At 43.4% G+C, this 27,530-nt stretch overlaps 2 protein-coding genes and 1 long non-coding RNA gene across 7 annotated transcripts in view; 1 reads left to right on the plus strand and 2 right to left on the minus strand.

Annotated features, from left to right (window-relative positions):
- On the minus strand, positions 1-3,264 carry RWDD2A (RWD domain containing 2A). Of its 2 annotated transcripts, none has more exons than XM_082474274.1 (3): positions 3,185-3,264; positions 1,943-2,160; positions 1-919 (listed from the first exon to the last, which is right to left on the minus strand). In XM_082474274.1, exons 2-3 carry the CDS (start codon positions 2,141-2,143, stop codon positions 242-244), a joined length of 879 nt encoding a protein of 292 aa, XP_082330400.1. In that variant the 5' UTR covers positions 2,144-2,160; positions 3,185-3,264; the 3' UTR covers positions 1-241. The 2 variants fall into 2 exon arrangements, with proteins under 2 accessions (XP_082330400.1, XP_082330401.1); XM_082474275.1 differs by lacking the exon at positions 3,185-3,264 and adding an exon at positions 2,310-2,370.
- Positions 2,692-27,530, plus strand: part of PGM3 (phosphoglucomutase 3) — a 27,966-nt gene continuing 3,127 nt past the window's right edge. For 3 of the 4 annotated variants that reach the window (XR_014267178.1, XM_082474220.1, XM_082474221.1), the window contains exons 1-12: positions 3,306-3,443; positions 4,867-5,072; positions 6,548-6,732; positions 9,397-9,464; positions 15,626-15,759; positions 16,678-16,873; positions 18,320-18,477; positions 20,051-20,134; positions 22,671-22,769; positions 24,337-24,453; positions 25,373-25,495; positions 26,332-26,505. Coding sequence is in view for 3 of the 4 variants with exons in the window: in XM_082474220.1 (XP_082330346.1) it covers positions 4,869-5,072; positions 6,548-6,732; positions 9,397-9,464; positions 15,626-15,759; positions 16,678-16,873; positions 18,320-18,477; positions 20,051-20,134; positions 22,671-22,769; positions 24,337-24,453; positions 25,373-25,495; positions 26,332-26,505 (1,542 nt within the window). In the remaining variant the exon portion in view is untranslated. Of the gene's footprint in view, positions 2,831-3,305; positions 3,444-4,866; positions 5,073-6,547; positions 6,733-9,396; positions 9,465-15,625; positions 15,760-16,677; positions 16,874-18,319; positions 18,478-20,050; positions 20,135-22,670; positions 22,770-24,336; positions 24,454-25,372; positions 25,496-26,331; positions 26,506-27,530 lie in introns of those variants that run through there. The other variant, XM_082474222.1, reaches the window with a different exon arrangement.
- On the minus strand, positions 25,687-27,525 carry LOC309666659. Its single transcript, XR_014267205.1, has 2 exons — positions 27,340-27,525; positions 25,687-25,889 (listed from the first exon to the last, which is right to left on the minus strand). It is a non-coding gene; the product is annotated as an uncharacterized lncRNA (long non-coding RNA).

Below are 27,530 nucleotides of genomic sequence, written 5' to 3' on the forward strand. Positions count from 1 at the left end.
TGGTTTAATTGACAGGTTTTTATTAATTTACCATTAAATAGCTTTCAATTAACACAAGAACATAGAGGTAACATCACAATTGCACTGTTATAAAGTTAAAAGCCTTCTGTGTTTCATTTCCAGGGGAAAATGCTGGAGCTACGTTCCCCACAGATGATGCTTAACTGGTCCTTTTATTTTGGTCTTATTAACAGAAATACTAACTTAGCGAGATTACAAGCATAGGTCTCTTAATAGCTTCCTAAGAGTCAGAACTTTTGCTTTCGATACCAAATAATATCTGGAAAACATGCTCACTTTTGTGTTTTTTGAGAAATTCTAAGAACTGGCCCAGATTCATGTGATAGTCATTCCTTAAACCATAGTCACCATGGGCCTCAAGAAGTAATTCTTCAAAAGAATGGAAAAGGCGCAGGTCCTCCCCATTTCCTTCTGTTTCGATACTCTCGGCATGCTTACAGGAAATGTGTTTCCAGTTGGGATACCTAATTGTGTGCCAGAATTCCTCACAGTGCTCTTTGAAGCCTTCCACACAGATTATCCCCGGCTTTCCCGTCATGCAAAATCCTGTCACGTCTAACCTTTTCCCGACATCCAGAATCTTTTTCCGTAGGTCCTGCTGATATATATGGTGGCTGTAGATCCACATTCGCAGGAATGTGTTCTTGACCGGCTTTGCTTGTGTAGACGGTTCATACACGAGCTTCCTGTTCAGGAAGTAGGAGGCACTGTTGTCCTGCAACCACTGGATGGCCGCACACACACACAGCTCACCTGGGTCAAAAGTCCCTACGTAAGAAGTGAGACCTTTGTTGAGAAGGAGCTGCTGTTGTCTGTCAAGTTCGGATGACCGTCCGAACAGCTGCAGTGCTGCATAGGGGTAGCTGTGAGGCATGGTTACTTGCAAGTCAATTTTCACCTTGAAATGAAAATCAAATAGATTTAAGTACCGTAAAATCACGTAAGCTAGTTTATCCGTGGCCACTGCACGATGCAGATCAATGTCATAGTTACTGCTACTATTACGTGTCAGCTATGCGCCAGACACTGCACAATCTTCCAAACACAATTTTACATACATAAATTCCTTCCATGTATGCGTTCACTCATTCCCATATTCATCCAACACCTACCATGTGTCAGGTACCCTATGCTGAAATAAAGAAGTGAAGAAGCTAGACACTAGTTCTGCCCTTCATGGAAAGAAGCCGAGAGCCTAGTGAAGGAGACAGACATTAAACAAGTAATTATACACAGCAAGTATTTCATTGCAAAGGTGAGAAGCATTGCCACAGAAAAGTACAGGGATCCACTGAAAGGTGGAACCAGAGGGAATGCACCCAGCCTGGGGAGCCAGGGAATCCCTCTGAGGGAATGACGGCTAGAGGCTGACTGGGAAGTAGCTAGCACAGCGGTTCTCAGATGCCTGGTCCACTTTGTTACTCGGGCTATGCTAACGTTGCTGGAGATAATGGATCAGAAGGTGAAGGTGAATTCATTTTCAGAATTTAGATTTTCTATCTGTATTTGCTGTCAGTGTCATGGTGCCATCAAAGAAACGGTCATTCACTCCTTAAAAGCCAGTTTTGCTAAAGACAATATTTAGATTTGTGAAATCATAACATATGTACAAGATAGTCCATACTACAATAGCAAGATTGGTAAAAATGGATGAGTGAATAGAATAATAATGGCAGTAGAAGACTGCAAGATGTGTTTAATAAAAACACTAGGCATATTGGTATCAAAGGTGTGCATATGTATGTAAAATTCAAGATCTTTATTGAAAACAACTTACAGGGCATCCCATATTTTGCTAGAATATTCCATATATGCATCTGGAATATTCTCTATTTGCTTCCTGGACAGGAAGCTCAGGTTCCAAGTGTTTCCAATATAAACTGGGCACCTGGCAACAATTAAAACCACTCAGGGCACCTACCTTGGGCTCCTCGATCTGGAGTGTAATCACAAATTCGATTTTTGGTGGCAGTGCCTCCCTTGTGCCTTCCAAATATCTCTTTATATTCGTCAGGGCATTGACATCTTCAAGTTTTACTTCTCCTTGGTTAGGAAACATAGAAAACAGCATTTCCATCTCCAGCAGCTGAAGTTGAAGGCATTCCTTCATTGAAGCGGACATGCTGACTTGAAATCAACCTGTCAGGAAAACCGGAAGGGCCCAGGGACACTGGATTTGTAAACGTCGGCGGTGTCCAGAAATTTCCTGCAGCTCCCTTTTCGTGGAAGCAGCTTTGCAGGAGCGCTATTACGCGTCGAGAGCTAAGGGCACAAACCGGGACACTTACACTCTTCTGCTTTACCTCCTGGCCCCCAAATCTAGTATACACGACATCCTCCAAGATACGTATTCAGATTCCCAGTCCCTTTAACCCCAGCCCCCGCTTCCGATCTGGATCAGGGAATCCGGACTCTCAACAAGTGTTCCGAATTATTCCGTTGCAGGTGGTTGGGCAACCACCACCTGCAGACGCTCTGCAAGCCTGTATTCTGGGAAAGGCGAGGGGCCCAGCCTCCGAATCCCACCCAGGTGTCGGGCTTGGGCGGAGCTGGCAGCTGCGGCGAGGGAAGCCCGCAGTGCCGGCGGGGCGGAGCTCCGCCTCCCCCGGCTCCCGGGTCTCCGGGTCCCAGCCGCGCTCCACGCCAGTTGCCGCCCCTCAGCCCCAGCGCCACGAACCCCTCCCGGGTGGGCCTTTCCGCCTTTCCCGGGAGCCACCCTGGCCCCGGGCGGCATCCTGTGAGTCCAGGCGATTTGGATCCACCTGGCCTCTGCCCCGAGGGGCCCAGGCTTAGTGAGGGGGTCTTACAGGTAAATAAATAAAATGACGTTTCGTGCGAGCTGGGGCGGGGGGATGGGGAAGGGGGCGGGGCACGAGAAGGCTCCACAGAATCAGACGTTTGGGAGATGAACCTCGAGAATCGACAGGGGGATGCGGGAAGCCGGGTGGCACTCACTGGGGCCGGGACCACCTGGTTAAAGGCCTCATATCGGGGCTGGTACCCTCCATCCAGGACCACTTGGAAGCCCGGCTTCCCAGGAAAGCGGGACCTGCCACCCTCTGAGACCCGAATCTGGAGTCAGGGGCTGCGTATCTGCCGGTCGCAGTGCTCTGAGGGCCCGCGACCCTCGGCCCCAACCCCCGGGCCAGCGCGGGGGCCTCACCCTTCCCGGTCATTCAAAGGAAACAGCCCCAAGCCCTCTCGCAACGCGGATCCGCAGTTCCGCAGGCGCGAGCCGCGCGTGACCGGCAAGGAGGCGGGGCCTGGCCCGCGGAGTCTTCCCCCGCTGTGATTGGCTGAGGGGCGGGACGACGGGCCGGAAGCCACGCAGGGCCACGTTGCGGATGCCGACTTCACTAGTGTGGTTCCTGCCTAGTTTGGTTCCCCCCGCCGCCGCGAGGGAGGTGGTCCGCGCTGTGGAGGTGAGAGGGGGGTGGGGGGTGGGTCTCCCGGCAGAGGTGAGCGGGGCCCCGAGGCTTGGCGGCGAGAAGGGGACCTTCGGGTCCGCAGGGGTTCGGCCGACCGCCAGGTTAGCGGGCCGGCTGGCGGACCGACTCGCGGGCCGCGCGGGACACACCTCCTCGCCCCTGCGGCTCGGGAGCGGGCTGGAGGCGCGGGCCCGAGGGTCTCGAGCTGGGGAAGGGGTCTCGTCCATCACCTAGGTGGGGACCTCAGGGCTGGGTGCCAGGAAACGTGGGGCGATTCGGGGGCTGGGAGGAGAGGGGAACTAACGAGGTGCTGAAGACTGAACGGAGGGAAGTTCTTAGCTTTTTTAGAGTGGACAGTTTGGACTTGAAAATACTTTCAATAAAAGTCCCTCACATACTTATTGAAAGTAGTTTTAGGACCTAAAACGCATGAAAGGGTGGAAACATTTTACCTTGACTCCTTTTTTTAAGGACTTTTTGGACGTAACAGCTGGTTTACGCCCTTAGAAATAATCACGATACATTGACGACTGGTCATTTTTTAATAAAACGTCTTCATGCTTGTGAACTAGATTTGATCGCTCTAGACCAAACTAAATTAGCGTCCTGAATGCCAGCTTTTTCCAGCTGGACAAAAGCAAACATTTTAACTTTTGTTCATTGACGCAGTGAAGGACAATAAAGAAAACAAGAGTTGGAAGCCCCAAGTTCCACTTAAAGTTGGAGTATCCCAGAGAAGGAAGTACTAGCGGGCTAAGGGCTGATGTTTGATTTTTTTAAATGAAAGGTAAAAGGAAGATGTTGCTAGTTTCCGAGCTTAATTTAGAAAGGTGTCCTGATCCTCCCTTATGAAAATACAAAAATCCACTGCAAGGTGTATCGGGAGGTCTGGGCGGTCTTGGAGAGGAGGCTTTGCTTTTCCTTTGGGAATAGGTCTCTGTAGCCTGGGAGGAATAGCAGAAGAACTACACAGATTTCCCAGGTATTTTGTGTATGCAGCCCCAGTCCCCTGGAGAATGTGACCTTCGGCCTCAGTCTCTCAGCAGCTTCCCATGTAAAATTTAGGTTGTTCAACTGATACCCAGAATTAAGTTTTCCCATTTGTAAAATGATATGATCCCTTGTAGGATTCTCTGAATCTAGGTGTAGAATCTTCATTTTAGTTGGGAATGGACCATTTTAAGTTTGCCTTGGGTCCAGGAATTGTTGGGGACAGTCTCATTTCTGTCCTGAAGTGAACAATACAGGTAATGCTAACCTCCGGGACTTATTCTACCATTTTTTTCCTCTCTCAAACATAGGATTTTTGGGGGGAGGTTCAGAATGAGGCAGATCTATTAGTTTGGGCTGGCAGTTTTTGAACCAGATGGTCCTTGAAAGATTTCTTATGCCTGAAAAACATTCCTTAATTTTGTAGACATGGATTTAGATGCTGTTACAAAGCAGTCAGCATTACATGCCAAGCCTGATGGACTCACTCTTCAATATGGGACTGCTGGATTTCGAACGAAAGCAGAACATCTTGATCATGTCATGTTTCGGATGGGATTATTAGCTGTCCTGAGGTCAAAACAGACCAAATCTACTATAGGAGTCATGGTAACAGCATCGCACAATCCTGAGGTAATGCATTTAGTGCTCCGATACGGCAAACGTTTATTTGCAAGACCAAACCTTAGTTTCTGAGCACTTTGACCCAAAGTACAAATGCTCATTCTAGGAATGTGCCTTCTCATTGCTATATGCCTTTACTTTTGAAACAACTCTTTTCTTAACAAGTGTTCATTTAGCTCATGACTCTTTAAAGGATGTGGAGAGAGTGAAATGAGATGGTCATTTTTTTGAAGCGTGTCCATATTGAGAAGTAACAGAATGTCCTTCCAAGTTAGTTGTATTGAGACAGCATCAGTAATAAAAAGTGTTGCTTCTGTTAATTTAGCAGAGATTAAAGAGATTGGAGGCAAGCTGGGGGAGGGGAGAGGGCAAATATTTGAGAAGACTTAGCACAGTTTGAAAATTTTCACACAGCTTTTCTATAGCTAGGGAATAGTTTCCCGTTCTGAGTGAACAGCCAAACACGTGGCTCCAGGGATCCAAAGGTGAGCACTGGGCAGAAGACTGACGAGGCCGAATGGGTCTAGTGTTTGTGACAATTAAGTTTCTAAAGTATTCCTTTTGACACACTTTAGCCATCATATTCTGTACTGGCCTATAACTAATACGCAGCTTAAATAATACGCTTCTGTTTGGTTGCTCGGGTGCGAGACTTTTGCCTTCGTAGCTAAATCAGCAGCAGGTGAAGGCTCTGTGGGTTAGTGAAGGATTGTAACCTCCTCCCTTCCCACCCCAAAACAAGAGGATGTTGCTTATTCAGCTTCTAAATGTGGATCACTCTGAAGGTGTAAGTGTCTACATGGCTAAATCACCTTAATTGCTTAATGATTTCTAGACAGAACCCCACATTTATTGTTAATTTCAGAAGCACCGCTTAAAACAATTCTGAGCTATTTCCTTCCTTTGACATTCACTCTGAACTACACTTTATTTCTTTCCAGAAATTTGAGCAGACCAGAATTGCGCGTCAGTTTTCAGCTTCTGTACCACCCACTGGTTGACACGCTGGCCAGTATGTTCTTTGAGTCCAGCCATAGCGAGAAGGTTCTCCAGGGGTCCTGGGTCTGCTACAGTTGTGCCTCATCAGTTAATTGATGGTGAATGCTCAGATGACAGCCTTTTAAAACAGCTAGTGTGGCACCGTGGCTGTTGGATTTAAGAGTCAGATGGACTTGATGTTTTAATATCAGAACTGACACTAGCCGTATGAACATAAGCAGATTACTTGCTCTGAATCTCAGTTTTCTCAAAGTAGGACTGGAGTAGCCATAGGATTATTAGTTAGATAGATAACGTGTGTCGTGAGGTTTACTGAGGTGATGTATGTACAACACCTAGTGCAGCGCCTGGCCTTCAGTAGTGGTCACCAGTGAAACTGCCTGGCCAACACTGTCTTTTGTTGGGGGGAAAGCAGCTTGGGTTTACTTCCTCACCTCACCCTCACGACTCTGCACCGATGACTTATTATTTGTTTTTCTTTCAAGGAAGACAATGGTGTAAAGTTGGTTGACCCTTTGGGTGAGATGTTGGCACCATCCTGGGAGGAGCACGCTACCTGTTTGGCAAACGCTGAGGAAACAGATTTGCCTAGAGTGTTGGTGGACATCGGCGAGAAAGCGGCTGTGAACCTGCACCAAGATGCCTTCGTGGTGATCGGTAGAGACACCAGGTGACCATCGGAGCTACTGGTGAAAGCTGCCTGGGAACACCACGTAGATGGTTGCATCTGTTTTAGCACCCAGGACAAATCAAAAGAGTCGAGTAAAGTGGAACTGCCCTGAGAGGCTTCTCCACGTCCTGGTCTTTTCAGTAGGATGTAGGAGCTCAGTGACCACTGCAGCTTGGGCTTTGGAGTCTGAGCCCCAACTCTCACACTTACTGTACAGGTTGAGTAGGTCACTTAACCTTTTGGAGCTTATCTTTGCTCACCTGTACAACGTTGATGATGAGCCTACATCATGCAATCCTTCCTGAGGATTACATGAAGTAATACATGCAACACACCTGTTTCCTGGCACAAGAGAAGCACTTAGCAAATGTCTCCCATCCCTTTACTTCTGTGGGTTTACGTTTTTCCCCCATAGAGTAAGAACATGTGATTGTAAGTCATTATTTTTAGAGATTTACTTTATAACCTGTGTTATTGTTGGTTCATAGATCACTTTTCCCTTGCTGGAGTTCATTGGAAAGTATTAACCATCTATATTATTTCTACGCATTTGTCACGTTTGGCAGCTCTTACCTTCCTTTACAAAAAGGTGTTATCGTAAAATGTTAGATTAAAAGTGTACTTTGAAACAGAAGCATTCTTTTTTGCATAAGATCTGGTTTTAGCCAGAGATTCTTTCTAAAGGAAATTTCTACTCGGTCTCCGAATGGCTTAGACTGGTGTTTTACCCTTAGTGTGTTACCAGAGGGACTTCCAAATACCATTGTTTGTGGATTTATAGGTAGCAGAATAGCCAAGTGACTTATGTTCTGAAGCAGATTATTATCTCACAGTAAAGTCTTGCACATGTATTGGGTTGGCCAGAAGGTTCATTCGTTTTTTTCTGTAAGATGGCTCTAGTAGCTCTTAGTTGTCTTTAACGTCACTCAAAACAGTTTTGTTAGATTGTATGTGACAGCTGTCATATCAGCGTGCATTTAAAAAAAGACATCAAAATTGGTGAATTTCTGTATAGCCATTTTAATATTGAAGATGGAAGAAAAAAAGCAACATTTTCGGCATATTATGCTTTATTATTTCAAGGAAGGTAAAAATGCAACCGAAACGCAAAAAAAGACTTGTGCAGTGTATGGAGAAGGTGCTGTGACTGACCGAACGTGTCAGAAGTGGTTTGTGAAGTTTCGTGCTGGAGATTTCTCGCTGGATGATGCGCCACGGTTGGGTAGACCAGCTGAAGCTGATGGTTATCAAATTGAGACGTTAATTGAGAACAATCACTGTTATACCACACGGGAGATAGCCTACGTACTCAAAACATCCAGATCAAGCACTGAAAATCATTTGCACCAGCTTGGTTATGTAAATTGCTTTGAGGTTTGGGTTCCACCTTAGCTAAGTGAAAAAAAACCTTCTTGACCATATTTCCACACGTGATTCTCTACTTACATGTAATGAAAACGTTCTGTTTTTAAAACGAATTGTGATGGGTGATGAAAAGTGGATACTGTACAATAATGTGGAAGAGATCATGGGGCAAGCCAAATGAACCACCACCAACCACACCAAAGGCCGGTCTTCATCCAAAGAAGGTGACGTTGTGTATAGGGTGGGATTGGAAGGGAGGCCTCTATTATGAGCTCCTTCCAGAAAACCAAATGATTAATTCCGACAAGTACTGCTCCCAATTAGACCAACTGAAAGCGGCACTCGATGAAAAGCGTCCAGAATTAGTCAAGAGAAGATACATAATCTTCCATCAGGATGCCGCAAGGCCGCATGTTTCTTTTGATGACCAGGCAAAACCTGTTACAGCTTGGCTGGGAAGTTCTAATTCATCCACCGTATTCACCAGACATTGCACCTTCGGATTTCCATTTATTTCGGTCTTTACAAGATTCTCTTAATGGAAAAAATTTCAGTTCCTTGGAAGACTGTAAAAGGTACCAGGAACAGTTCTTTGCTCAAAAAGATAAAAAGTTTTGGAAAAGTGGAATTATGAAGTTGCCTGAAAAATGGCAGAAGGTAGTGGAACAAAAGGGTGATTACGTTGTTCAATAAAGTTCTTGGTGAAAATGAAAAATGTGTCTCTTATTTTTACTTAAATACCGAAGGCACTTTTTGGCCAACCCAGTATTTGCCTCTTACCTATTACCTAGTTTAAATGATGTAGAACATCTTTTTCTACAAGGCAGTCATATATCTTACATATCTTATTTTCAGATAGATAGAAAAATAATTTATTCTGACTTTTTAGAATGAAAGCTAGATTCTATACGCTTGGTGGTTTAATACCCAGCCCTGGGTTATGCACGCTCTGTGGTTTCAATATTTATTGTTACTCTTCTCAGGCAGCGTATGTGTTGTTACAATCAAACTTGAAAAGGTATTTGGGTAGGTTAATTAGTGTATCCTTTATTTCCTAAATGCATTTAAAAGCCAAACTCTTTCCAAGAAATATATTGTGAAAGGCTTAATGGAAAATGCTTATGCTTTACCCGTATTATCTTTTCAGAGTTTTCAGGCTTGGCAGGTTTCATTTAGTTCGAATACAATGGACTTGTTATTCTGAAACTGGTAGCACAGAATTTCTGCATTTGCTTTCAGAACTAGCAGCTCAGTTGGTCTCGGGATGGGATGTAATATTTTCTTCCTTTTCTTTCCTAGGCCCAGCAGTGAGAAACTTTCACAGTCTGTAATAGACGGTGTGACTGTTTTAGGAGGTCAATTCCATGGTATGTATTTATCCTGACTTGCAAATTAATCTTTAAAAAAGTTTTTTAAAAAAATTGCAAAATAAATATATATTTAATTTAGAAAAGTTTGAAACTACAGATAAACAAAGTTAAAAAAAAAAATGGACTCCTAGATATAAACTACTAGCTTTTTAAGTTAAAAAAATTAAAAAAAATTTTCTGGGCTTGCGTATTATATTTTACCTGTAGGAGATAATATGTAGGCAAGGCTGATCTTAGACAACTTCCTTTATAAGGCTGAATTTCCTGATATAAAAACCCCTGAGGGGACTTCCCTGGTGGTGCAGTGGTTAAGAATCTGCCTGCCAATGCAGGGGACATGGGTTTGAGCCCTGGTCCAGGAGGATCCCACGTGCCGCGGAGCAACTAAGCCCATGCGCCACAACTAGTGAGCCTGAGCTCTAGAGCCCGTGAGCCACAACTACTGAGCCTGTGTGCCACAACTACTGAAGCCCACGTGCCTAGAGCCCATGCTCTGCAATGAGGGAAGCCACCGCAATGAGAAACCTGCACACCGCAACGAAGAGTAGCCCCTGCTCGCCACAATGAGAGAAAGCCCCCGCGCAGCAACGAAGACCCAACACATCCAAAAATAAATAAATAAGTAAATAAATTTTTAAAAATGTTTACCAAAAAAAAAAAAAATAAGCCCTGAGGTAACTTGAAGATGTTCATTCCGGGGAGTTTTTGTCAAGATCGGGTATTCCCGAATAGCTGATCACGTGTGGAGTCAGCTGTCAACAGGTCAAATAATGATGGAAAATATCTTTGACCTACTTGTAATCATGATTTGAAGTTCTGACAGGTGGTTTTTCCTATTGTATCAACTGAAGAAGAATTGAATGCCACAAAACAGGCTGGAATCCTCTTCTCACGTTGGTTGTGCACCATGTGAATGCAATGACTCCACTGTGCTTGGAGGTGAATCTTCCTGGTGTCAGATCTCTCTCATTTAAAATACCTTCTCTTGATCCCCTCAACCTCCTGTGTGTTCCCTCATTCCCCGTTAACCTGGCCTCTTCCAGGACTCACCTGCTTTGCGTCTCTGTTTGCTTTTCTCATCATTACTAAGCCTACTAAGCCTACATTACTAAGCCGGTGAGCCTCGTCCTTGCCTCTGCAGGGAAATGTCTCCCCCAACACTAATCTGCTATAAAGCGGGAATTGACCTGGGGCCCGGGCTTCCCGGGGAGTGTTTGGTCAAGCTGCAGGGATCCTGTGGGCCTCTGGATACAGCGTGCTGTGTTACCTGCACGTGCGCTTTTCTAGGGAGAGGGCTCATAGCTTTTGTCAGATACTCAAAGGGGTCTGTGATCTAAGAGTAACTCTCAGAATTTATATTTTAAAGTTTTTATTTTAGTTGATGTCTGTGAAGAGACATCAACTGAAATAACATCAACAGTCCACACTGTGACCTCTCCCTTTCTTTAACTTCTACCCCCTTGGCCACTGTTGTGTACTGGTCTTGTCCACGGGCTCCTCTTGTGTCTCTCCTAATGTGGCATTCCTCACTTCTCGCTGTCATTCTGCCTCATTTCTGAATGAGTGTCTTCACTGCCATAGCTCCAGCTGCATATGTTCTTTTATTCATTCGTTCATCAGTTCATCAGCCATTTTTGACTACCTGCTACATACAACCCTCCAGGAGTCTGTTTCACTGTGTATCACAACCTACAGTAAGAAACCGATTTTGTGTCATGACATGTGTCTGGTGTGCTTGTGTGTATGACTGAAATGAAAGTTTCAGTGAACCGTACTTACCCATACTCAATGACATGTGTTCATCTGTTTCGTTAAAAAAATGCAGAAATGGTGGGTGGGTCTACTAAGTAGGTTCCATTACCTGTTGACAGGCTTGGCCTGAGGTTTGAAAGCGTTGGTCTGAGTGATGTCTCACCCTGCCCCAAACTGTGTTCTTTCTGTCATCCCCAGAATGGTTGGCCTTTCCAGTACTGTCGTTCTATCTCTAGAACCATCACTTTTCTAGGATTTTAATCTAGGAAAATTTGAGAGTGATTTTTTTTTCTTTTCTTTAAACCTTTTGCTCAGTTCTCTCCTCAACTTAGTGTATTTCAGGAAATGAACGACGGTTGGTGTGGCTGCAGCACAGAGAGACTGGGGGAAGCGAGTAGAAGATAGGGTTAGGGAGGTAAGCAGGGGCCAAGTCATTCCAAGCCTTACAGGTCGTGGTGAGAATTGGGGCTTTACTCCAAATGCAGTGGGACTCTGTTGAAGGGCTTTATGCCAGAGAATAGGATCACATTTTCACTTTAAGTCCCTTTAGCTGTTGTGGGGGGAGGGGAGGAGAGAGAGGGAGGGGGGAGAGAGAGCGGGAGGGGGGAGAGAGAGAAAGGGGGGAGAGGGGGAAGAGATGAGGGGGGAGAGAAGGAGAGGGGGAGAGGGAGGGAGGGGGAGAGGGAGGGAGGGGGAGAGAGGGCGGGGGAGAGGGGAGTGGGAGGGAGGAGAGAGGGAGAGGTGGGAGAGGAGGGGGGAGAAGGAGGGGGAGGGGGGAAGGGGGGAGAGGGAGGGTGGAGAGGAGGGTGGAGAGAGAGAGGGGAGAGAGGGAGGGGGAAGAGATGAGGGGGGAGAGAGAAGGAGGGGGGAGAGAGGAGGAGGGGGGAGAGAGAGGGAGGGGAGAGGGAGGGAGAGAGGTGGGAGAGGTGGGGGTGAGGGAGGGGGAGAGGGAGGGGGGAGAGAGGGAGGGGGGAGAGGGAGAGGGGAGAGAGGGAGGGGAGAGGGAGAGGTGGGGGGAGAGGAGGAGAGAGGAGGGGGGAGAGAGGAGGGGGAGAGGGAGGGGGAGAGGAGGGGAGAGGGAGAGAAGGAGGGGGGAGAGAGGGAGCTGGAGAGAGAGGGAGGGGGAGGGGGAGAGAGGGAGGGGGAGGAGAGGGGGGGACTGTGCAGTAGTTCGTGCAAGACTGATGCTAGTGAGAGAAATGGAAAAAGGTGGAATTAGTAATGAATTCAAAGGATTTTGTGATATGTGGTGAGGCTAGAGCTGTGAAGAATGGCTTCTAGGTTTCTGGGTTGTTCCGTGGAATAGATAGTGATGCTTTTTACTGAGTAACTGTCTATAATAGTCATTTAGTAAATGTTTATTTGGTAATTTTGATATCGGTCACAAAATCCTTTTGTTTTATCCTTCAGTATGTGTCTTTGGAATATGGTTTTTCTCTCCTTACACACTTCCATTAAGCTAGTCTAAGCTCTTACTTTTTTTGAGCTTTTCCACCTCCTCTCACCTAATCCTTATACCGGAGCCAAAGCTGCCTTCACAAAATACCGTTTCTGTTACCTAACTGCAGGGCTCAAGAACTTAAAGTGACTTCTTGCTTCCAGTCCAAAGTCTTGTGCTTGACTTTGAAGACCATTGAGGGATTTCGTCACGGAATATTTATTGGATCCTGGTCTACTTTTGCTGTTCTCTTGCTTCTTGCTTATGGTGCCTTTCTTGTGTGTTTAGCTGTTTTTGACTGTAAGCTGTTTGTTTTCTGGGAAAATTATTTGTGGGACATTTTTGCGGTTTATGATAAAGGTGTATTTCCCTGGCTGAGTTTAGTGTTTGCTTCTGCTGGGGCCTGGGGGTACTACCTGGCTGGTGGGTGACAAGGTTCTTTGATGCCAGGGCTCTTCTGGATCCCGTGTTTACGTGAATTTGAACTGGGTGTCCGTGGGAGGCCTGTGCTTGTGGTGACAGCTCTTCGGGGTGGGCTTCCCCCTCTGCTCTGCTCGGCGCCAAGACAGCTTTCCGGGGAGTAGGCCCTGGGGGCTGATTCACTTCTCACTCACTCTTGCACTGGAGAGTAGTCCTTTGTTTTTGTTTTTTTAATTTAATTTTTATTTTATATTGGAGTATAGTTGATTTACAATGTTGTGTTAGTTTCAGGTACACAGCAAAGTTATTCAGTTACACGTATACATACATCCATTCTTTTTCAGATTCTTTTCCCACGTAGGTTATTACAGAATATTGAGTAGAGTTCCCTGTGCTATACAGTAGGTCCTTTTTGATTATCTGCTTTATATATAGTATTGAATAGTATGTGTATGTTAATCCCAAACTCCTAATTTACCCCTCCCCGCCACGTTTCCCCTTTGGTAACCATAAGTTTGTTTTCTAAGTCTGTGAGTCTATTCTGTTTTGTAAATAAGTTCATTTGTTTTTTTGTTTGTTTGTTTTTTTTAAATTTTATTTATTTATTTTATTTATGGCTGCGTTGGGTTTTCGTTTCTGTGCCAGGGCTTTCTCCAGCTGTGGCAAGCGGGGGCCACTCTTCCTCGCGGTGCGTGGGCCTCTCACTATCGCGGCCTCTCTCGTTGCGGAGCACAGGCTCCAGACGCGCAGGCTCAGTAATTGTGGCTCACGGGCCCAGTTGCTCCGCGGCACGTGGGATCCTCCCAGACCAGGGCCCGAACCCGTGTCCCCTGCATTGGCAGGCAGATTCTCAACCACTGTGCCACCAGGGAAGCCCCTCATTTTTTTTTTTTTGTTTTAGATTCCACATGTAAGTGATATCATATGATATTTGTTTTTCTCTGTCTGACTTAATCATTTAGTATGATGATCTCCAGGTCCATCCACGTTGCTGCAAATGGCATTGTTTCATTCTTTTTTATGGCCGAGTAGTATTCCATTGTCTGTATGTACCACATCTTCTTTATCCATTCCTCTGTCGATGGACATTTAGGTTGCTTCCATGTCTTGGCTATTGTAAATAGTGCTGCAGTGAACATTGGGGTGCTTGTATCTTTTCGAATTATGGTTTGAAGAATAGTCCTTTGGGGCTTCAGCCTCATGAGAGCCTGTTCCCTCAGTTGCACGTCTTAGACCAGCATGGACTGTTTGCACTGAGAACCATTGCTCAACTTCCTGTTTAGAGGAATGTCCTCAGAGCAAAACTGGCTTCCCTTAGCTCACATCCTGGAGTTCTCTCTTCATGTAAATTTTGGCCTAATTCCTTTGTAATGTTGGTACTGTAATAAAAAGAGATTTTTCTCTTATTCAGCATTTTTGGTTGTTTTTGGGAGGAGGGTTCATCTGAATTACATAGTTTGTAATGTTACTGGAAATAGAACTCAGTTATTACTTTTCTACGTTGCTCTATTTTTACACTGCTACCCGTCTATACTAAATGATTGGTTTTTGCTATCAGTAGTAGTTCATATTTTTTTTAGAACCAAGTATGTGTCCAATGTGTGCCTTTTCCACCACCAGTTAATTCTGACACTATCTACCTGGAATTAGGGTCACGTCCCACAGGTTAAGGGCTCAGTGCCACAAGCCTTGCCCCTCCCCCCTTCAGATGCCAGTCACCTGGGCTGCTTTTTTAAATTAATTAATTATTTATTTATCACTTGGGCTTCTGACAGCCCTCTCCTTGGGGTCGATTAATTTGCTTAGATAGGCTCATAGAAGGAAATATTTTACTTACTAGATTACAAGTTTATTATAAAGGGTATAACCCAGGAACAGCCAGATGGTAGAGATTTACATGGGAAGGGGTGTGGAGTGTCCGTGCTCTCTGGGCAGGCCACTCTCCCCAATCTCCACTTGCTCACCAAACCTGGAACCCCATCCTTCAGGGTTTCTATGGAGGCCTCGTTATATAGGCGTCATTGATTAGATCGCTGGCCATTGGTGTTTATATTGGAGTATAGTTGATTTACAACTCAATCTCTTGCTGCTGCATCCTCCCCTCCCTGGAGTTAGGGAGGAGATGAGGAGGAGGGTGGGGAGGACTGAAAGTTTCAGTTCTCTAATCCTGTGGTTGGTTCCCTGGCAGCCAGTCCCCATTCTAAAGTTTCTAAGGTCTGTCCAAAAGTCACCTCATTAACATAACAGAAGACACCTTTATTGTTAAGGAGGTTCCAAGGGTTTAGAGGCTGTGCCAGAAATGGGGACAGAGACCAAATGTATATTTCTTATTATAAATTCATGGTGTCACAGTGTGACATGTAGTTATAATGATTTCAGTGGATGTTTATACATATTTCCGGATAGTTTTCAAAGTTAGTGTTTCTTGTTTTCTGAGATGTCTTTTTTTGAAGAGGATTTGTCACCCTGAAATTCACACAGTGTGAGTCCTAAACTTTTCTTCTTTCTTAAGGAATGCGGTAAATTGCTTTTTGTATTTCTGTGACAGATTATGGCTTGTTGACGACGCCCCAACTACACTACATGGTGTACTGCCGAAATACCAGTGGCCAGTATGGAAAGGCAACCGTAGAAGGTTACTACCAGAAACTCTCTACAGCCTTTGTGGAACTTACCAAACAGGTGAAAGTCTCTTGAATGTGGTTAGAGTTTAAGCAGATGACCAAAATAACATCAGTTGAACAATTTACTTTAATTAGCTATTTGTTACCCCTCCTCCTCTTCCAAAAATGTGGCGTGTCTCCTTTTTCTTTTTAGGGCTCTGCAAGGTCTGGGCCTTGTATCCTGCTAACTCTGTGTTGGCATTTACTCGGCAAGGCATGTAGTATGTTCTAAGCTCACTGGGGGAGAAGAGTGGTGTCCTTGCGGTTATCATTGTGTTCGTTCAGAGGAATTTGGTCTTAGAGTTACTGTAGGTGCTGTTGGCGTCATACTTGAGGCACCTATTGTTGAGAAAGCCTTTCTTCGAGGTGAATTAGCTTCCTAAACCTGAACGAGGTTTGAGGGGTGTAATTCATTTGATCGGCAAATATCGAGTGTATGTCATTGTCAGGCATAGTTAACCAAACCCAAGCCTTCGCTCTCATAGAACTTACGTTCTGGGGTGGGGATGGGTAGGAGAGGAGGCTGACAGGAAAGAAGGCAGACGTGCCCGGTGGTGTGATACGCTCTGAGGAGATGATGGATGTTATGACTGCTCATTCATCTGTGTACTCATGCCCGTATTTGAATGCCTGCCGTGTAAACAGACTATAATATTGTGAGAGACCTTGCTTAATGGAGGCTAAATTCTAATAAAGCTTCATTTCCATCATTTATTCAGTCAGTGAAAGTGTTGCAGTGTCTGTGTCTGAAAAAAGGTGTTTTAACATTTTACTTTGGCGTTTTACAATTTTCACCTGAATGCGTGTACCCTTTTGTTTCCTAGGTTAAAGCAGACGAGTTAACTGAAATAATGGAATATGTTTATATATACATATATATGCCATGCTTCACTTTTACAACTTGAAATTTTTCTTGCGTATGTCTTTTCCTTTTCAGGCCTTCTGCAGTGGAGATGACCAAAGAACACTTAAGGTTGACTGTGCGAACGGCATAGGGGCCCTGAAGCTGAGAGAAATGAAACACTACTTCTCCCAGGGGCTGTCAGTTCAGCTGTTTAACGATGGGACCAAAGGGAAGCTCAATCATTTATGTGGGGCTGACTTTGTGAAAAGTCACCAGAAACCTCCACAGGGTACGTGAAAGATGTGTTTTTCGCGCTCTCCCTGAAACCAGTCTCACAAACAGAGATGGCCAGGTGAGTAAGAGTCATGCAGCTGGTCCCGGCCCTGCCGCTGTTACACATCCGGGCCTCTCCCCGCTCTTCGGTGCCACATGGAGCACAGGCTGCTCTCTGCCTGACAGTCACAGGACTCCTCACCGGGCGCAGGAAATCTGGTGGAGAAAGCAGTCAAAGTGGGATTCTAGAGCCGTGGTCTCAAGCTTTAGCAGGCATCAGAATCACCTGGAGGGCTGGTCCGCCCGCAGATTCCTGGGCTCTGTCCCAGGGTTTCAGTCTCTGTAGGTCTGGGGTGGGTTTGTCCATCCGCTGCTGTCATGGCAAAGGAACAGCCACATTGTCTAAAATTTGATGTGACACAGCTGTTGGGGTTTCAGTAACTTTACACAAGTTACACAAGCCATTGGTCTCTCACAGGTTATAATTCTTTGCTCTTAATGACCAGTGTTTCTTGTTATTGACGGTGTTAACAAATAAAAATCACTTTTTTCAGGATTCAAGCACATACCTCATCTACTGCTGATTATTTTTTATATGAGAAAGGACATTGTGGTACTAGGGAAATTGCATTCAATTCAATACCTGTAGCTTTCAAAACACTATGTGGGAAATCTGTATTGCCAAACCTCTGGCTTGTGAAATGGAATTTTATTTTAGTATCATATCGGGTTTCAGCTTAGATAGATTTTGAATGCTCTTTTTTTTCACTTAGCTGTGAAAGAATTTGCCCGGTATACGGTAAACCTGTATACTCTTTAAAGCTTAAGACATTGGTTTTTGTTTGGAAGGATAATTATTTGTATGTTGTTTTCTTTCCACTTAAATGGATCCCCTTCCCTTGATTTTGAAGCTATTCTCTCCATTCAGGTACAGAAACAATTACGTATGTTTGTGTAGCGCTTCAGACGGGAGAAATGGTCAGGATTCTCCTCATTGACAAAACACGCCAGTTATTTATATTTGATTGTATCCTCTGCTCGATCACGTAAGGATAGTAATGGCTCTTTATCTGCAGTTATAAAGACATTCATTCCTTTCAACTGGGCTTCAGTTTACAAATTGGGAGAAACTTTGTTCAACTGACATTGGATTTTTGTAAATCTTGAGGACAGGCTCTGTTTGCCTAGCACATGTTTAATTTTGCTTAAGCCCTGGAAGGATAATTTTAAACACCTCTTGAAAAGTCACAGTGGACATGCTTCCATGTAACACAGAAGGTCACTTACGATCAATACTCAACTGAAAGAATTTTCCCTTGTAACTGGTGTGAGAGAAAAACCGAAAACTTTTTACACTGAGTTTTATCCCCCTTTCTTAGACTGAAGAAATTTGAATTATTTGAATTATTTTGAATTATTCAGTTAATTTGAATTACTCATTTTGAATGATTCTGTGTGGCAGGAATCGAAATGAAGTCCAATGAAAGATGCTGTTCCTTCGATGGAGATGCAGACAGAATAGTTTACTACTACCATGATGCAGATGGTCAGTTTCATCTCGTGGACGGAGACAAGATAGCAGCACTCATTAGCAATTTCCTTAAGGAACCCCTGTTGGAGGTACGGTGCAGGGACGGACTGCCCTTTCAAGCAAGACTCACTGGGGAGATTGTTCTGTATTAGGCAGTCATTCGAATGACCGAGGCACAATCATGGGAAGTGGCCAGAAAACACACAGAGAAGTGGTCATTCCAGTCATTTCAACACTGGGGCTCTGGTTTGAAACCTGAAGAGAGTAGTCTTGTCTTCTTTTTTTTTTAATTTTATTTATTTTGGCTGCATTGGGTCTTTGTTGCTGCGCGGGGCTTCCTCTAGTTGCGGCGAGCGGGGGCTCCTCTTCCTTGCGGTGCGCGGGCTGCTCATTGCAGTGGCTTCTCTTGTTGCATGCAGAGCACAGGCTCTAGGCACGCGGGCTTCAGTAGTTGTGGCACGAGGGCTCAGTAGTTGTGGCTCGCGGGCTCTAGAGCGCAGGCTCGGTAGTTGTGGCGCGTGGGTTTAGTTGCTCCGAGGCATGTGGGATCTTCCCAGACCAGGGCTCAAACCCACGTCCCCTGCATTGGCAGGCAGATTCTTAACCACTGCGCCACCAGGGAAGCCCAGTCTTTTCTTTTTTATACTGGCAAAAAGTTTCATGATTTGCAGCTTTACAAAGTTTTGGTTTCTTCATAACTGATATTTTAATGAGGGTTCCACGAACATCATTCCCCAGAGCCTCAAGTTTAAATAGCAAATCTCCTCCTCTGAGGGATTTATTTACTATGATTATAAGCTTAGTAACGTGAGATTTATTTTGTTATGCTCTTTTGGAAATCTCAGGTTAGCTTTAAGTATAAAATGTAATGATAATTATCACAATCGGGAAAATGTGTACTTTAGGAATTCAGTGTATACTTTTATTAAAAACGAAAGAGAAAGAGATCAAGAAACCACAGGTTTATTTGAAAAGGATTCCTGAGCAAACAAGATGTCCTTCATAGGCAAATAAACTGTGGTCCATCCAGGCCTTGGAATATTATTCAGCAGTGAAGGAAAAAAAAAAAAAGATGTATCAAGCCATGAAAAGACGTGGAGGAAATTTGAACGCATGTTACTAAGTGAAGGAAGCCAATCTGAGAAGGCTGTGTATTTTAGTATGAGTCCAACTATATGATATTCTGCAAAAACAAATCCCACAAAGACCGTGGAGACAGTTAAAAGATCAGTGGTTGCAAGGGGCTGGGGGGAAGTGGATGCTGAGGGATGAACAGGGGGAGCACGAGGAGTTTTAGGGCTGAAAATACTCTGTGTGATACTGTGAAGATGGAAACACGTCCTTATACATTTGTCCAAGTCCGCAGAATATACAACACTAAGGGTGAATACTAACATAAACCGTGGAGTAATATAAACGAAATCAGGTGATTTAAAAAAAAAAAAAAGGATTCCTTGTAGAATTGCTTTAAATAATGCTCAAAAGTATTTTAGCTTTTTTTCTGGCATACATGTAAATTTTTGGTGAGTCATTTATTGCATAAAACTAAGGCACAGCTGAACTGGCTGATAATTTTGTCATCCTTTAGAACTCTGATTATAGGTTTGCTTTTGTAGGGTCTTTACTTTTGATGGCAAGGTAATTGTCCTTGTTTTTGTCTAGATTGGAGACAGTTTGAGTCTCGGTGTCGTACAAACTGCATATGCCAATGGAAGTTCAACACGGTACCTGGAAGAAGTTATGAAGGTATTGAAACATTTCCATTTTCTGGTAGCTTCTTCATCATTATCTTCTATTGTAAGACGCTTCTGTGAGGAAAATAATGCCCTCACAAAAATAAATAGGTTGAAGTGCACGAAGCAGAGCTGTCGTCTACTTAAGGATAAACAGAAATCAAAAATAAGAAAAAGTTAAATGGTCCCTAATGCAAAAAGGGAAAGAGACTTTCCTCCCTCCTTTTTCTGAGAGTATTTCTTTTAGAAAACTTACAATTTTTCTTCTCTGTCCTTTTGGAATGAATATCAACCTTTTTAGGCGAAATAGGCCAGTTTTCCAGTTCAGAAGTGTTTTCCATAAGGGCCTGGAGTCACCTCTTTGAAATACAAACGTCAAGGAAGATAGCATCCCATGTCTCAGCCTCCTGAGAGTTTCACCTAGTTACCACTTAGAGCCAGACACCTGTCTGCTTGACAGAGAGAGATGAGAAGTTGTATTATTCCTTTGCAGAAGGGCAGTTAGCTAACACCAGTGGCCACTCCAGTTATCAGGTAGATTTAGGACAAACTCCGTGTGACAAAAGGTACTGTGACATCTTCCTAAGAAGTAGGCTTATTCAATAGATATATCGCCATGGGGTTTTGTAGCGGGAAGAGAGATGGGGCTCAACTCCTAACACAGCAAGGAAAAGTGGGGATTTTGTAGCCAAGGAATAAGGTGTGAGGGAGGGGTTGGTGGATGGGAAAGTACGAAGAGGAACGGGGGCGGCCAGGGGGGATTCTGGCTAAACCAACCTAACAGGCGTTTTGCTGAAGGCAGGCCTGGGTGATCAGATGGTACCGGGTAGGGACTTTGGTCAGATATTGAGGGTAGGGGATTCTGGCTAAAGTGATTTAGCAAAAGATTCTTGATAAAATTGGGCTCTTGCAGACACGGCCAAGGACAGGACCTATTCAGGCTCAAAGGAGCCTCCCTCACGTTCGGTTGAGGAGAGATCTTGGTCACTAGTTATCTTTAGCTCTGCAGAAGGGTGGAATTTCTTTCTGTCTTCGTCGTCTCTTAGCAGATTGCCTGAGATGTGCATCACAGTCTGGCTTAATGCTTATTCAGTAATACAACTTGTCTTACTCTTCTTCTGTGGAGATGTTGTCTGGGTTGGTGGGAGATTTTGTTTCTAATTTTTCCCCAGCATCCACCAGGTAGGTGACTATCCTCTGTACCATGCCACCCGCTTTAAGAGTTAAGAGGCTGCAGGGCCCAAATTGGGTCTTTTTGCCTTCTTTTTTTCCCTGGCTAGTGTAATATTTTCCAACATTTGTGTATCCATTTTCACATGTCTGCATTTTAGTAGTTTTTGTGGCCATTCTATTCTTGTTAAAGCAGGAGTGACAAAGTCAGATTCCTTTAGGATCTGGATAGGGGAAGTGAACGAAGCCAGCAGGCGGGGAAGGAGTAGGAAGGTGTGCCCAGGCCAGCTGCTGCCCGCTCCGGGCAAAGTCTTCAGGAGAAGCTGAAAATCTGAATTGTTGTGTGAATTTCCTGCCTTTTAAGTCTTGGCAGCTGATTCAGAATTTAAAAGAAATAGTGGGTAGGCCAAGTAAAACACATCTGGAGGCTGCTAGTTTGTGCCCGGATTTAAATATATGGTCACAGTAAACTTACTCAAGGGACTCCATCTGGGGCCCAGTTGCCTGCCTTTCATAGGGATTCTCAGTGTTTGGGTTATTTTAGTATTTTAATTTCTGTCTCAAAAATTTCTTATAGTAAAATGCCCTGTTGAAGAAACAACATCAGTAGCTATTCCTTCTCAACACATTCTCTTATGGATTAAATATTTTCAGCCCTAGCCATTCCTGAGCTCTACTAAATCCCATTAAATGCCAGGCTTATTTGAGCTGGCTCTCTTTTGCAGTTTTGCTGCCGTCTTTCCTTAGCCATGCTTGTCTCGCAGATCCATCCGAGACTTTTGCTACCCACTGTTGCTCTTCCAACCACCGTGATTTCTTACTGGGATTAGCCCTAGAAACCACCTAACCTGAGCCAGGGCTTAGCAGACGGTGGCCTGTGGGCGACGTCCAGCTGGCCAGCTGTTTCTAGTGTTACTGAAATACAGCCGTGCTCGTTTGTTTTTGTATGGTCTGTGGCTGCTTTCGCACTACAGTGGCAGAATCGAGCAACTGTGACAGAGACCACGTGGCCCGCAAAGCCTGAAATATTAGTTTTCTGGCTCTTTATAGTAAAAGCTTGCAGACCCCTGCTCTAAGCCGTTCTCCACACTGTAGCTACACGGAGCTTTCTGAAACAATTGTATCATGTCACTCCCCAACTTGGGATCTTTCATTATCTTATACGGGACCTCTCACTCTCACCCTGCTTTTCTCTCGGCTGTGTGCCTCTACAGTGCAGCCACTCCCCCGCAGTGACACTTAGCGCTTAGTATTTCAATTGCTTAGCTGTCTTCCTCGCTAGACTAAGCTCCAGAAGCTATGTTCCCTGGGATGATAGGTACACGGTGAATATTTGCTGATTGAATAACTGCTGCTGTTTCTTTAAACGTGTGTTACAGGTACCTGTCTATTGTACTAAAACTGGTGTAAAACATCTGCATCACAAGGCTCAGGAGTTTGACATTGGAGTTTATTTTGAAGCAAACGGGCATGGCACAGTAAGTTCTCGTAAGCAGTGACATCTGGCTTTAGCTGGCACTTCTCTTCAATGATGGAATTCTGTATCTGGGTAGTAATAGGTAATATTCCACTTTGTTGAAATGATTGGGATGGTGATAGAATAAGATTTAGTTAATATATTCTTATGTTCTGTGAAACTATGGCTCTTTTAGGTTGTAATGACCTTCCTTTGAGTGTGAAGAGATAATACTAATTTGTTCCTATAATACAGTTTCTTCAGAAACATGCAGTTCTTAATTTTCCTACAACCAGATGGTCTATACATCCCTTTTAAAATATTTTCCTTTAACTGGCCATACATGGCAAAAGAAAAGTTCAGTAGCTATGGTGAATTGAAAAGTGTTGGAAAGGTTGAGAATTAAGTTACTAGCAACTAGAAATGAGTTTAAAGTAATTAGAATTGGCATATAAAGTTTTTTATGGCTCTTAGCAGAGAAAATGTTTAAAAGTTCGAGATATAATTCACGTATCATAACATTCACTATTTTAATGTATATTAATAGGTCTTTAGCATATTCATAACGTTCAGAATTTTTCTTTATTAAATGTTTTTTATACCTAGCCTCATTTCATAAATGGATTTGAAGTGGCTAACAGAAAATGTTACCTAGGTCAAATAATTTTCATTAATTCAAAATTGGCTTCTAGAGGCCATGAATATGAGAAGAAAAATGAGTTCCTAGAAAATGCAATTAAAATATAACTTCAGTGATGATCTAATGCTGGGGTTGGTAAATGATTTTGAATAGATAGATAGATAGATAGATGATAGTAAATATTTCGGTCTTCACAGGCCATAAGGTCTGTCGCATCTGCTCAGATCTCCTGGTGGAGGGTAAATGAACGGAAATGGCCGTGGTTCCACAAAACAAGTGACCAGTGTTCATCTTAGTTTACCAACAAAAACTTCTTTGTATATCATCAAGTGGCTGAAGAATGTAGCGTAGCTATTCCTCTTTCGTACTGGGCCTCCGAAGGCACTAAAATCATGCATGGGCAAGGCAATTCAAAATGGCAGGAATCCTGAGCAACATGATGTTTATCATACTAAATATCCATGGCACTGTTTGCCATAATGTAATATATAAGATGAACCTCTTTTCTGCTTTTGCTTAGTTTATGTCCTTAAAAATTTAGGACAAGAAAACTGTACTAATTGCAATGAGTTGTTATATTCTTCAAAGTAAAATGGATACAGATAAGGCTTAAGGAACCCTGGTTGCCCAGAACTGGTTGAGCTGGCTGAGGGCAACGTCATAAACTCGCCATGCGCATTCACCTTTGCCAATGTGATATTTTATTTGTAATCTTTATATTTTGATAACCCAATTTTATAATCCATAAAGGAACTCCCTCCCCCCTTGTAATCTCGTCTGAATTCTGATTTGGTAGTATACTGATTTCATACATTCTAAGGCTGCCATTTTTCCCTCAGTTTCTCCAGATTCATTGAGAGTTTCAAAAGCAGTTTAGTTGTTGGGATGATGGTACTTAAGGCTGGGGCATGGATAGTGTTTTCTGATTTTTGTTATGCTTTGATTGTAGGTTCTGTTTAGTAAAGCTGCTGAAATGAAGATAAAACAACTAGCAAAAGAATTGGAAGAAGATAAGAAAAGGAAAGCTGCTAAGATGCTTGAAAATGTGATTGACTTGTTTAACCAGGTCAGAACTGAGGGGGTGGTGGACTCTTGGTTACTTTTACATTATTCAGAAGGTGGACAGAATAATGTGCTGTAGAAAACATCAAAGTGGAGAAGTTGTGGCAGGTTCCTTGCAACAATTTAGATTTATACTGAAATGCAGTGACAATGTTTATGTGCTTCAAATTTTCAAGTAATGAGTAGCTTATAGCTGGAGTCAACAGATTCAGCTACTAAATGTATCTAAGCATGTTTTGAAACCAGCCTTATCAGGGAATTCAGGAAAAATAGTCTCTGACAAGGCACATATGTGGGTCAGATTATTGGGATTGGAGTGGAGAATATGGCAATGGAAGAGCAAAGTGTAGGTCAGCAGAAAGCAATAGAACTAATATTTGAGGGTCCTGCACATATTGGGCACTTTCCATACCTCACTGTGTATTGCAGTAACAGAGGGAGAGGGGTCACTATAATTCCTGTTTTATAAATGAAGAAACAAAGACTTACTTAGAGCAACTCAGTGGCAGAGTATGGATCCAACTTTTAGGTGTGTCTTAGCACCAAAGCTCCTATTTCTCCACTTTACCATGCATGAGGCCTTCCATCATCATGGCATAGTATCTCAAAAGGGATCTAGTTGTTAAGTAAAATTTTGAGTCATACAGTGTTTGTTTGTTTGTTTGTTAATGCTGGAACCTTAAGAGTTAGTTACACTTTACAGATGAGCAGGAAGATTAAAGGCAGGCTCGTTTCAGTATTCTTGGCAGACCTGTTACTGCTGTCTTCCATGGATACCTTTCCCTCATTGTAGTTTGTATTTACCCCGTCAGTTATCTGCACTGGGGGCGGGGGGGAGGGCAGCCAGGACATGGCGATTGGTTTGCTGAGACAGAAGCATTCATGTCTGTGCTCTGCTTGTATTCTGCTTCTGCATCTTGCAGGCAACTGGTGATGCTATTTCTGACATGCTGGTGATTGAGGCAATCTTGGCTCTGAAGGGCTTGACCGTACAGCAGTGGGACGCCCTCTATACAGATCTTCCAAACAGACAGCTCAAAGTTAAGGTGTGAGCAAGATTTTAAAATTACTTCTTTTCTGAAAATTAACTAAAACAATTGCATTCTATAAATAGATGATATTGCATAGAAAAGACTATTTTCTCACATCTTTAAAAATTACAGAATCGCTCTTAACCATTCTATTGTTATTTAGAAGTATCTGGTTTCCAACTTTACGATAAATGATATTATGTATCACTTAAAAAGATTTTATTATAAAAAATTTAAAAGATACATGTGTAGAGAGAACAGATTTCAACAAGTGCCCTCCATGTCCCTAATATTATTTTGAAGCGAGTCCTGGATAGCCTGTTGAGTCAACTGTAAATATTTCCTTTGCATTATTCTTGGTTTACAGAGTACTTCCAGAGGCTAGATGCTGACAGGTAGAATCTGTGGGCTGAAAGGGAGAGAATTTTTTTTTTAAAGGCATTTCAGATAAATTGCTGGTTGATTTCTATACAGATTTATATCAGGTTACACATTCACCAACAGAATTTTTGAAAGACAGAGCTATGGAAGCCAGAGCTCACAGAGATGGCTGCTGATGGTTCAGATCAGGTTTTTCCGCAGATTCTTAGGACCCTCTTTTTTTAAATACCTAAGATTATTTGATCAATGACTAAGTCATACAGTACTTACTGGCCATTATTTTAGTAATAACTATAATACAGCCTGTGGAAATCTCAGTGCTGTACACTTTGTGGTACAATAAGCTGAAATGTGGGTCTGTTCCTGTTGACATGAAATGGCCATAATCTTTTGGTGGGAATTATGTTGAATGGGTTAAGCTTCTGAAAGGGAGTGTAATATGGTAACAAATGTGAAATGCTTGTGCTTAGGTTGCAGACAGGCAAGTTATTAGCACCACAGATGCCGAAAGACAAGCAGTTAAACCTCCAGGACTCCAGGAGGCCATCAATGAGCTGGTGAAGAAGTACAGGCTTTCTCGAGCTTTTGTCCGGCCCTCTGGCACAGAAGACATAGTCCGAGTCTATGCAGAAGCGGACTCGCAGGTAAGCTGGGACAATTCTATTGAAGGAATGTGTGGTGAGAGTCTAACATAGATGGAGGAGGGGGGAGGTGGAGGTGGGGGGCAGGCAGCAGGAGAGAAAACTATTTTAATGGTGTTGGAATCTCTAATGCCTGAGATTTATGGAGCCTTTTAGGTTCTTATTTTCATCAGTAGTAGTTACACAGTTGAACAGAATTCCCCCAAATATTTTTAATTTATTCTAGATTTCCTGAATGTGTCATATTTCTAACTGCTGCATGAATAACTAATAAATACTTAGTGTACTAAACCATACTTAGTTTGACACATATTAAGCTTATGCATCCTGAAGTGGATTATACCTTTTTCCTTCATTTAAAAAAAACATCCTGTTGCTTTATGAAAATAGCTGGTTATTTCAAGTCCATTTCTAAATCAACTGGTACCGTCATCCATACTGCTTGAAATTCATCTTTGTCTCTGAACTTTCAATTTGTTTTTCAAAATATTTCCTTTAAATGACAGCCTTGCTGTGTGCCTCTGTTTTCTTGATAGGGTCAAAGACTTAAAAGTGTTTGCTCAGCTGAGGCAGTCAGAGTGGGGTGACTAGGTAAATAGGTCTCAGAAGGAGATATTTACCATTTACTTATACAGTAGCTTTTTTGCAGAAGCTTAGGCCATCCCAGAATATAGTGAATAAATATCCCTAGTGGATGAGGATGGGGCCTTAAGAGTTACTTACTCTTTAGGCTGATTGTGGCCTTCTTGCCTTTAAGGACTAGGTTCCATTGAATTTATTCAGAGCTTTAGCATGATAATCAAATCAGCTTATAAAATTAGTTAACTAGGAACTTACCTGATTTAGAAGAATGTGACTTGTTTTCCATTTATCTGAAGGTCTTGTAATTTGTTACTGAAAGATGAAAAAAAGTTCTCACTTGAATATTTGTTAGTGAAACAAAATCAGAAAGCTCCCTCCTCTAAAGTTGCAAGTAACCTGGTAGATGCTGTGTCTTTCTCATCTAATATCCTTTCATGTAATTTGCA

This window comes from Balaenoptera physalus (assembly GCF_965194825.1).
Source record: "Balaenoptera physalus genome assembly, chromosome: 9".
NCBI classification, from domain to species: domain Eukaryota; kingdom Metazoa; phylum Chordata; class Mammalia; order Artiodactyla; family Balaenopteridae; genus Balaenoptera; species Balaenoptera physalus.

Excerpts from the sequence above, each read along its gene's own strand:
- RWDD2A (XM_082474274.1), bottom strand. The coding sequence starts at position 2,143 with ATGTCCGCTTCAATGAAGGAATGCCTTCAACTTCAGCTGCTGGAGATG. Across the intron at positions 920-1,942 it reads TCCAGATCGAGGAGCCCAAG|GTGAAAATTGACTTGCAAGT; the intron begins GTAGGTGCCCTG and ends TTTCATTTCAAG.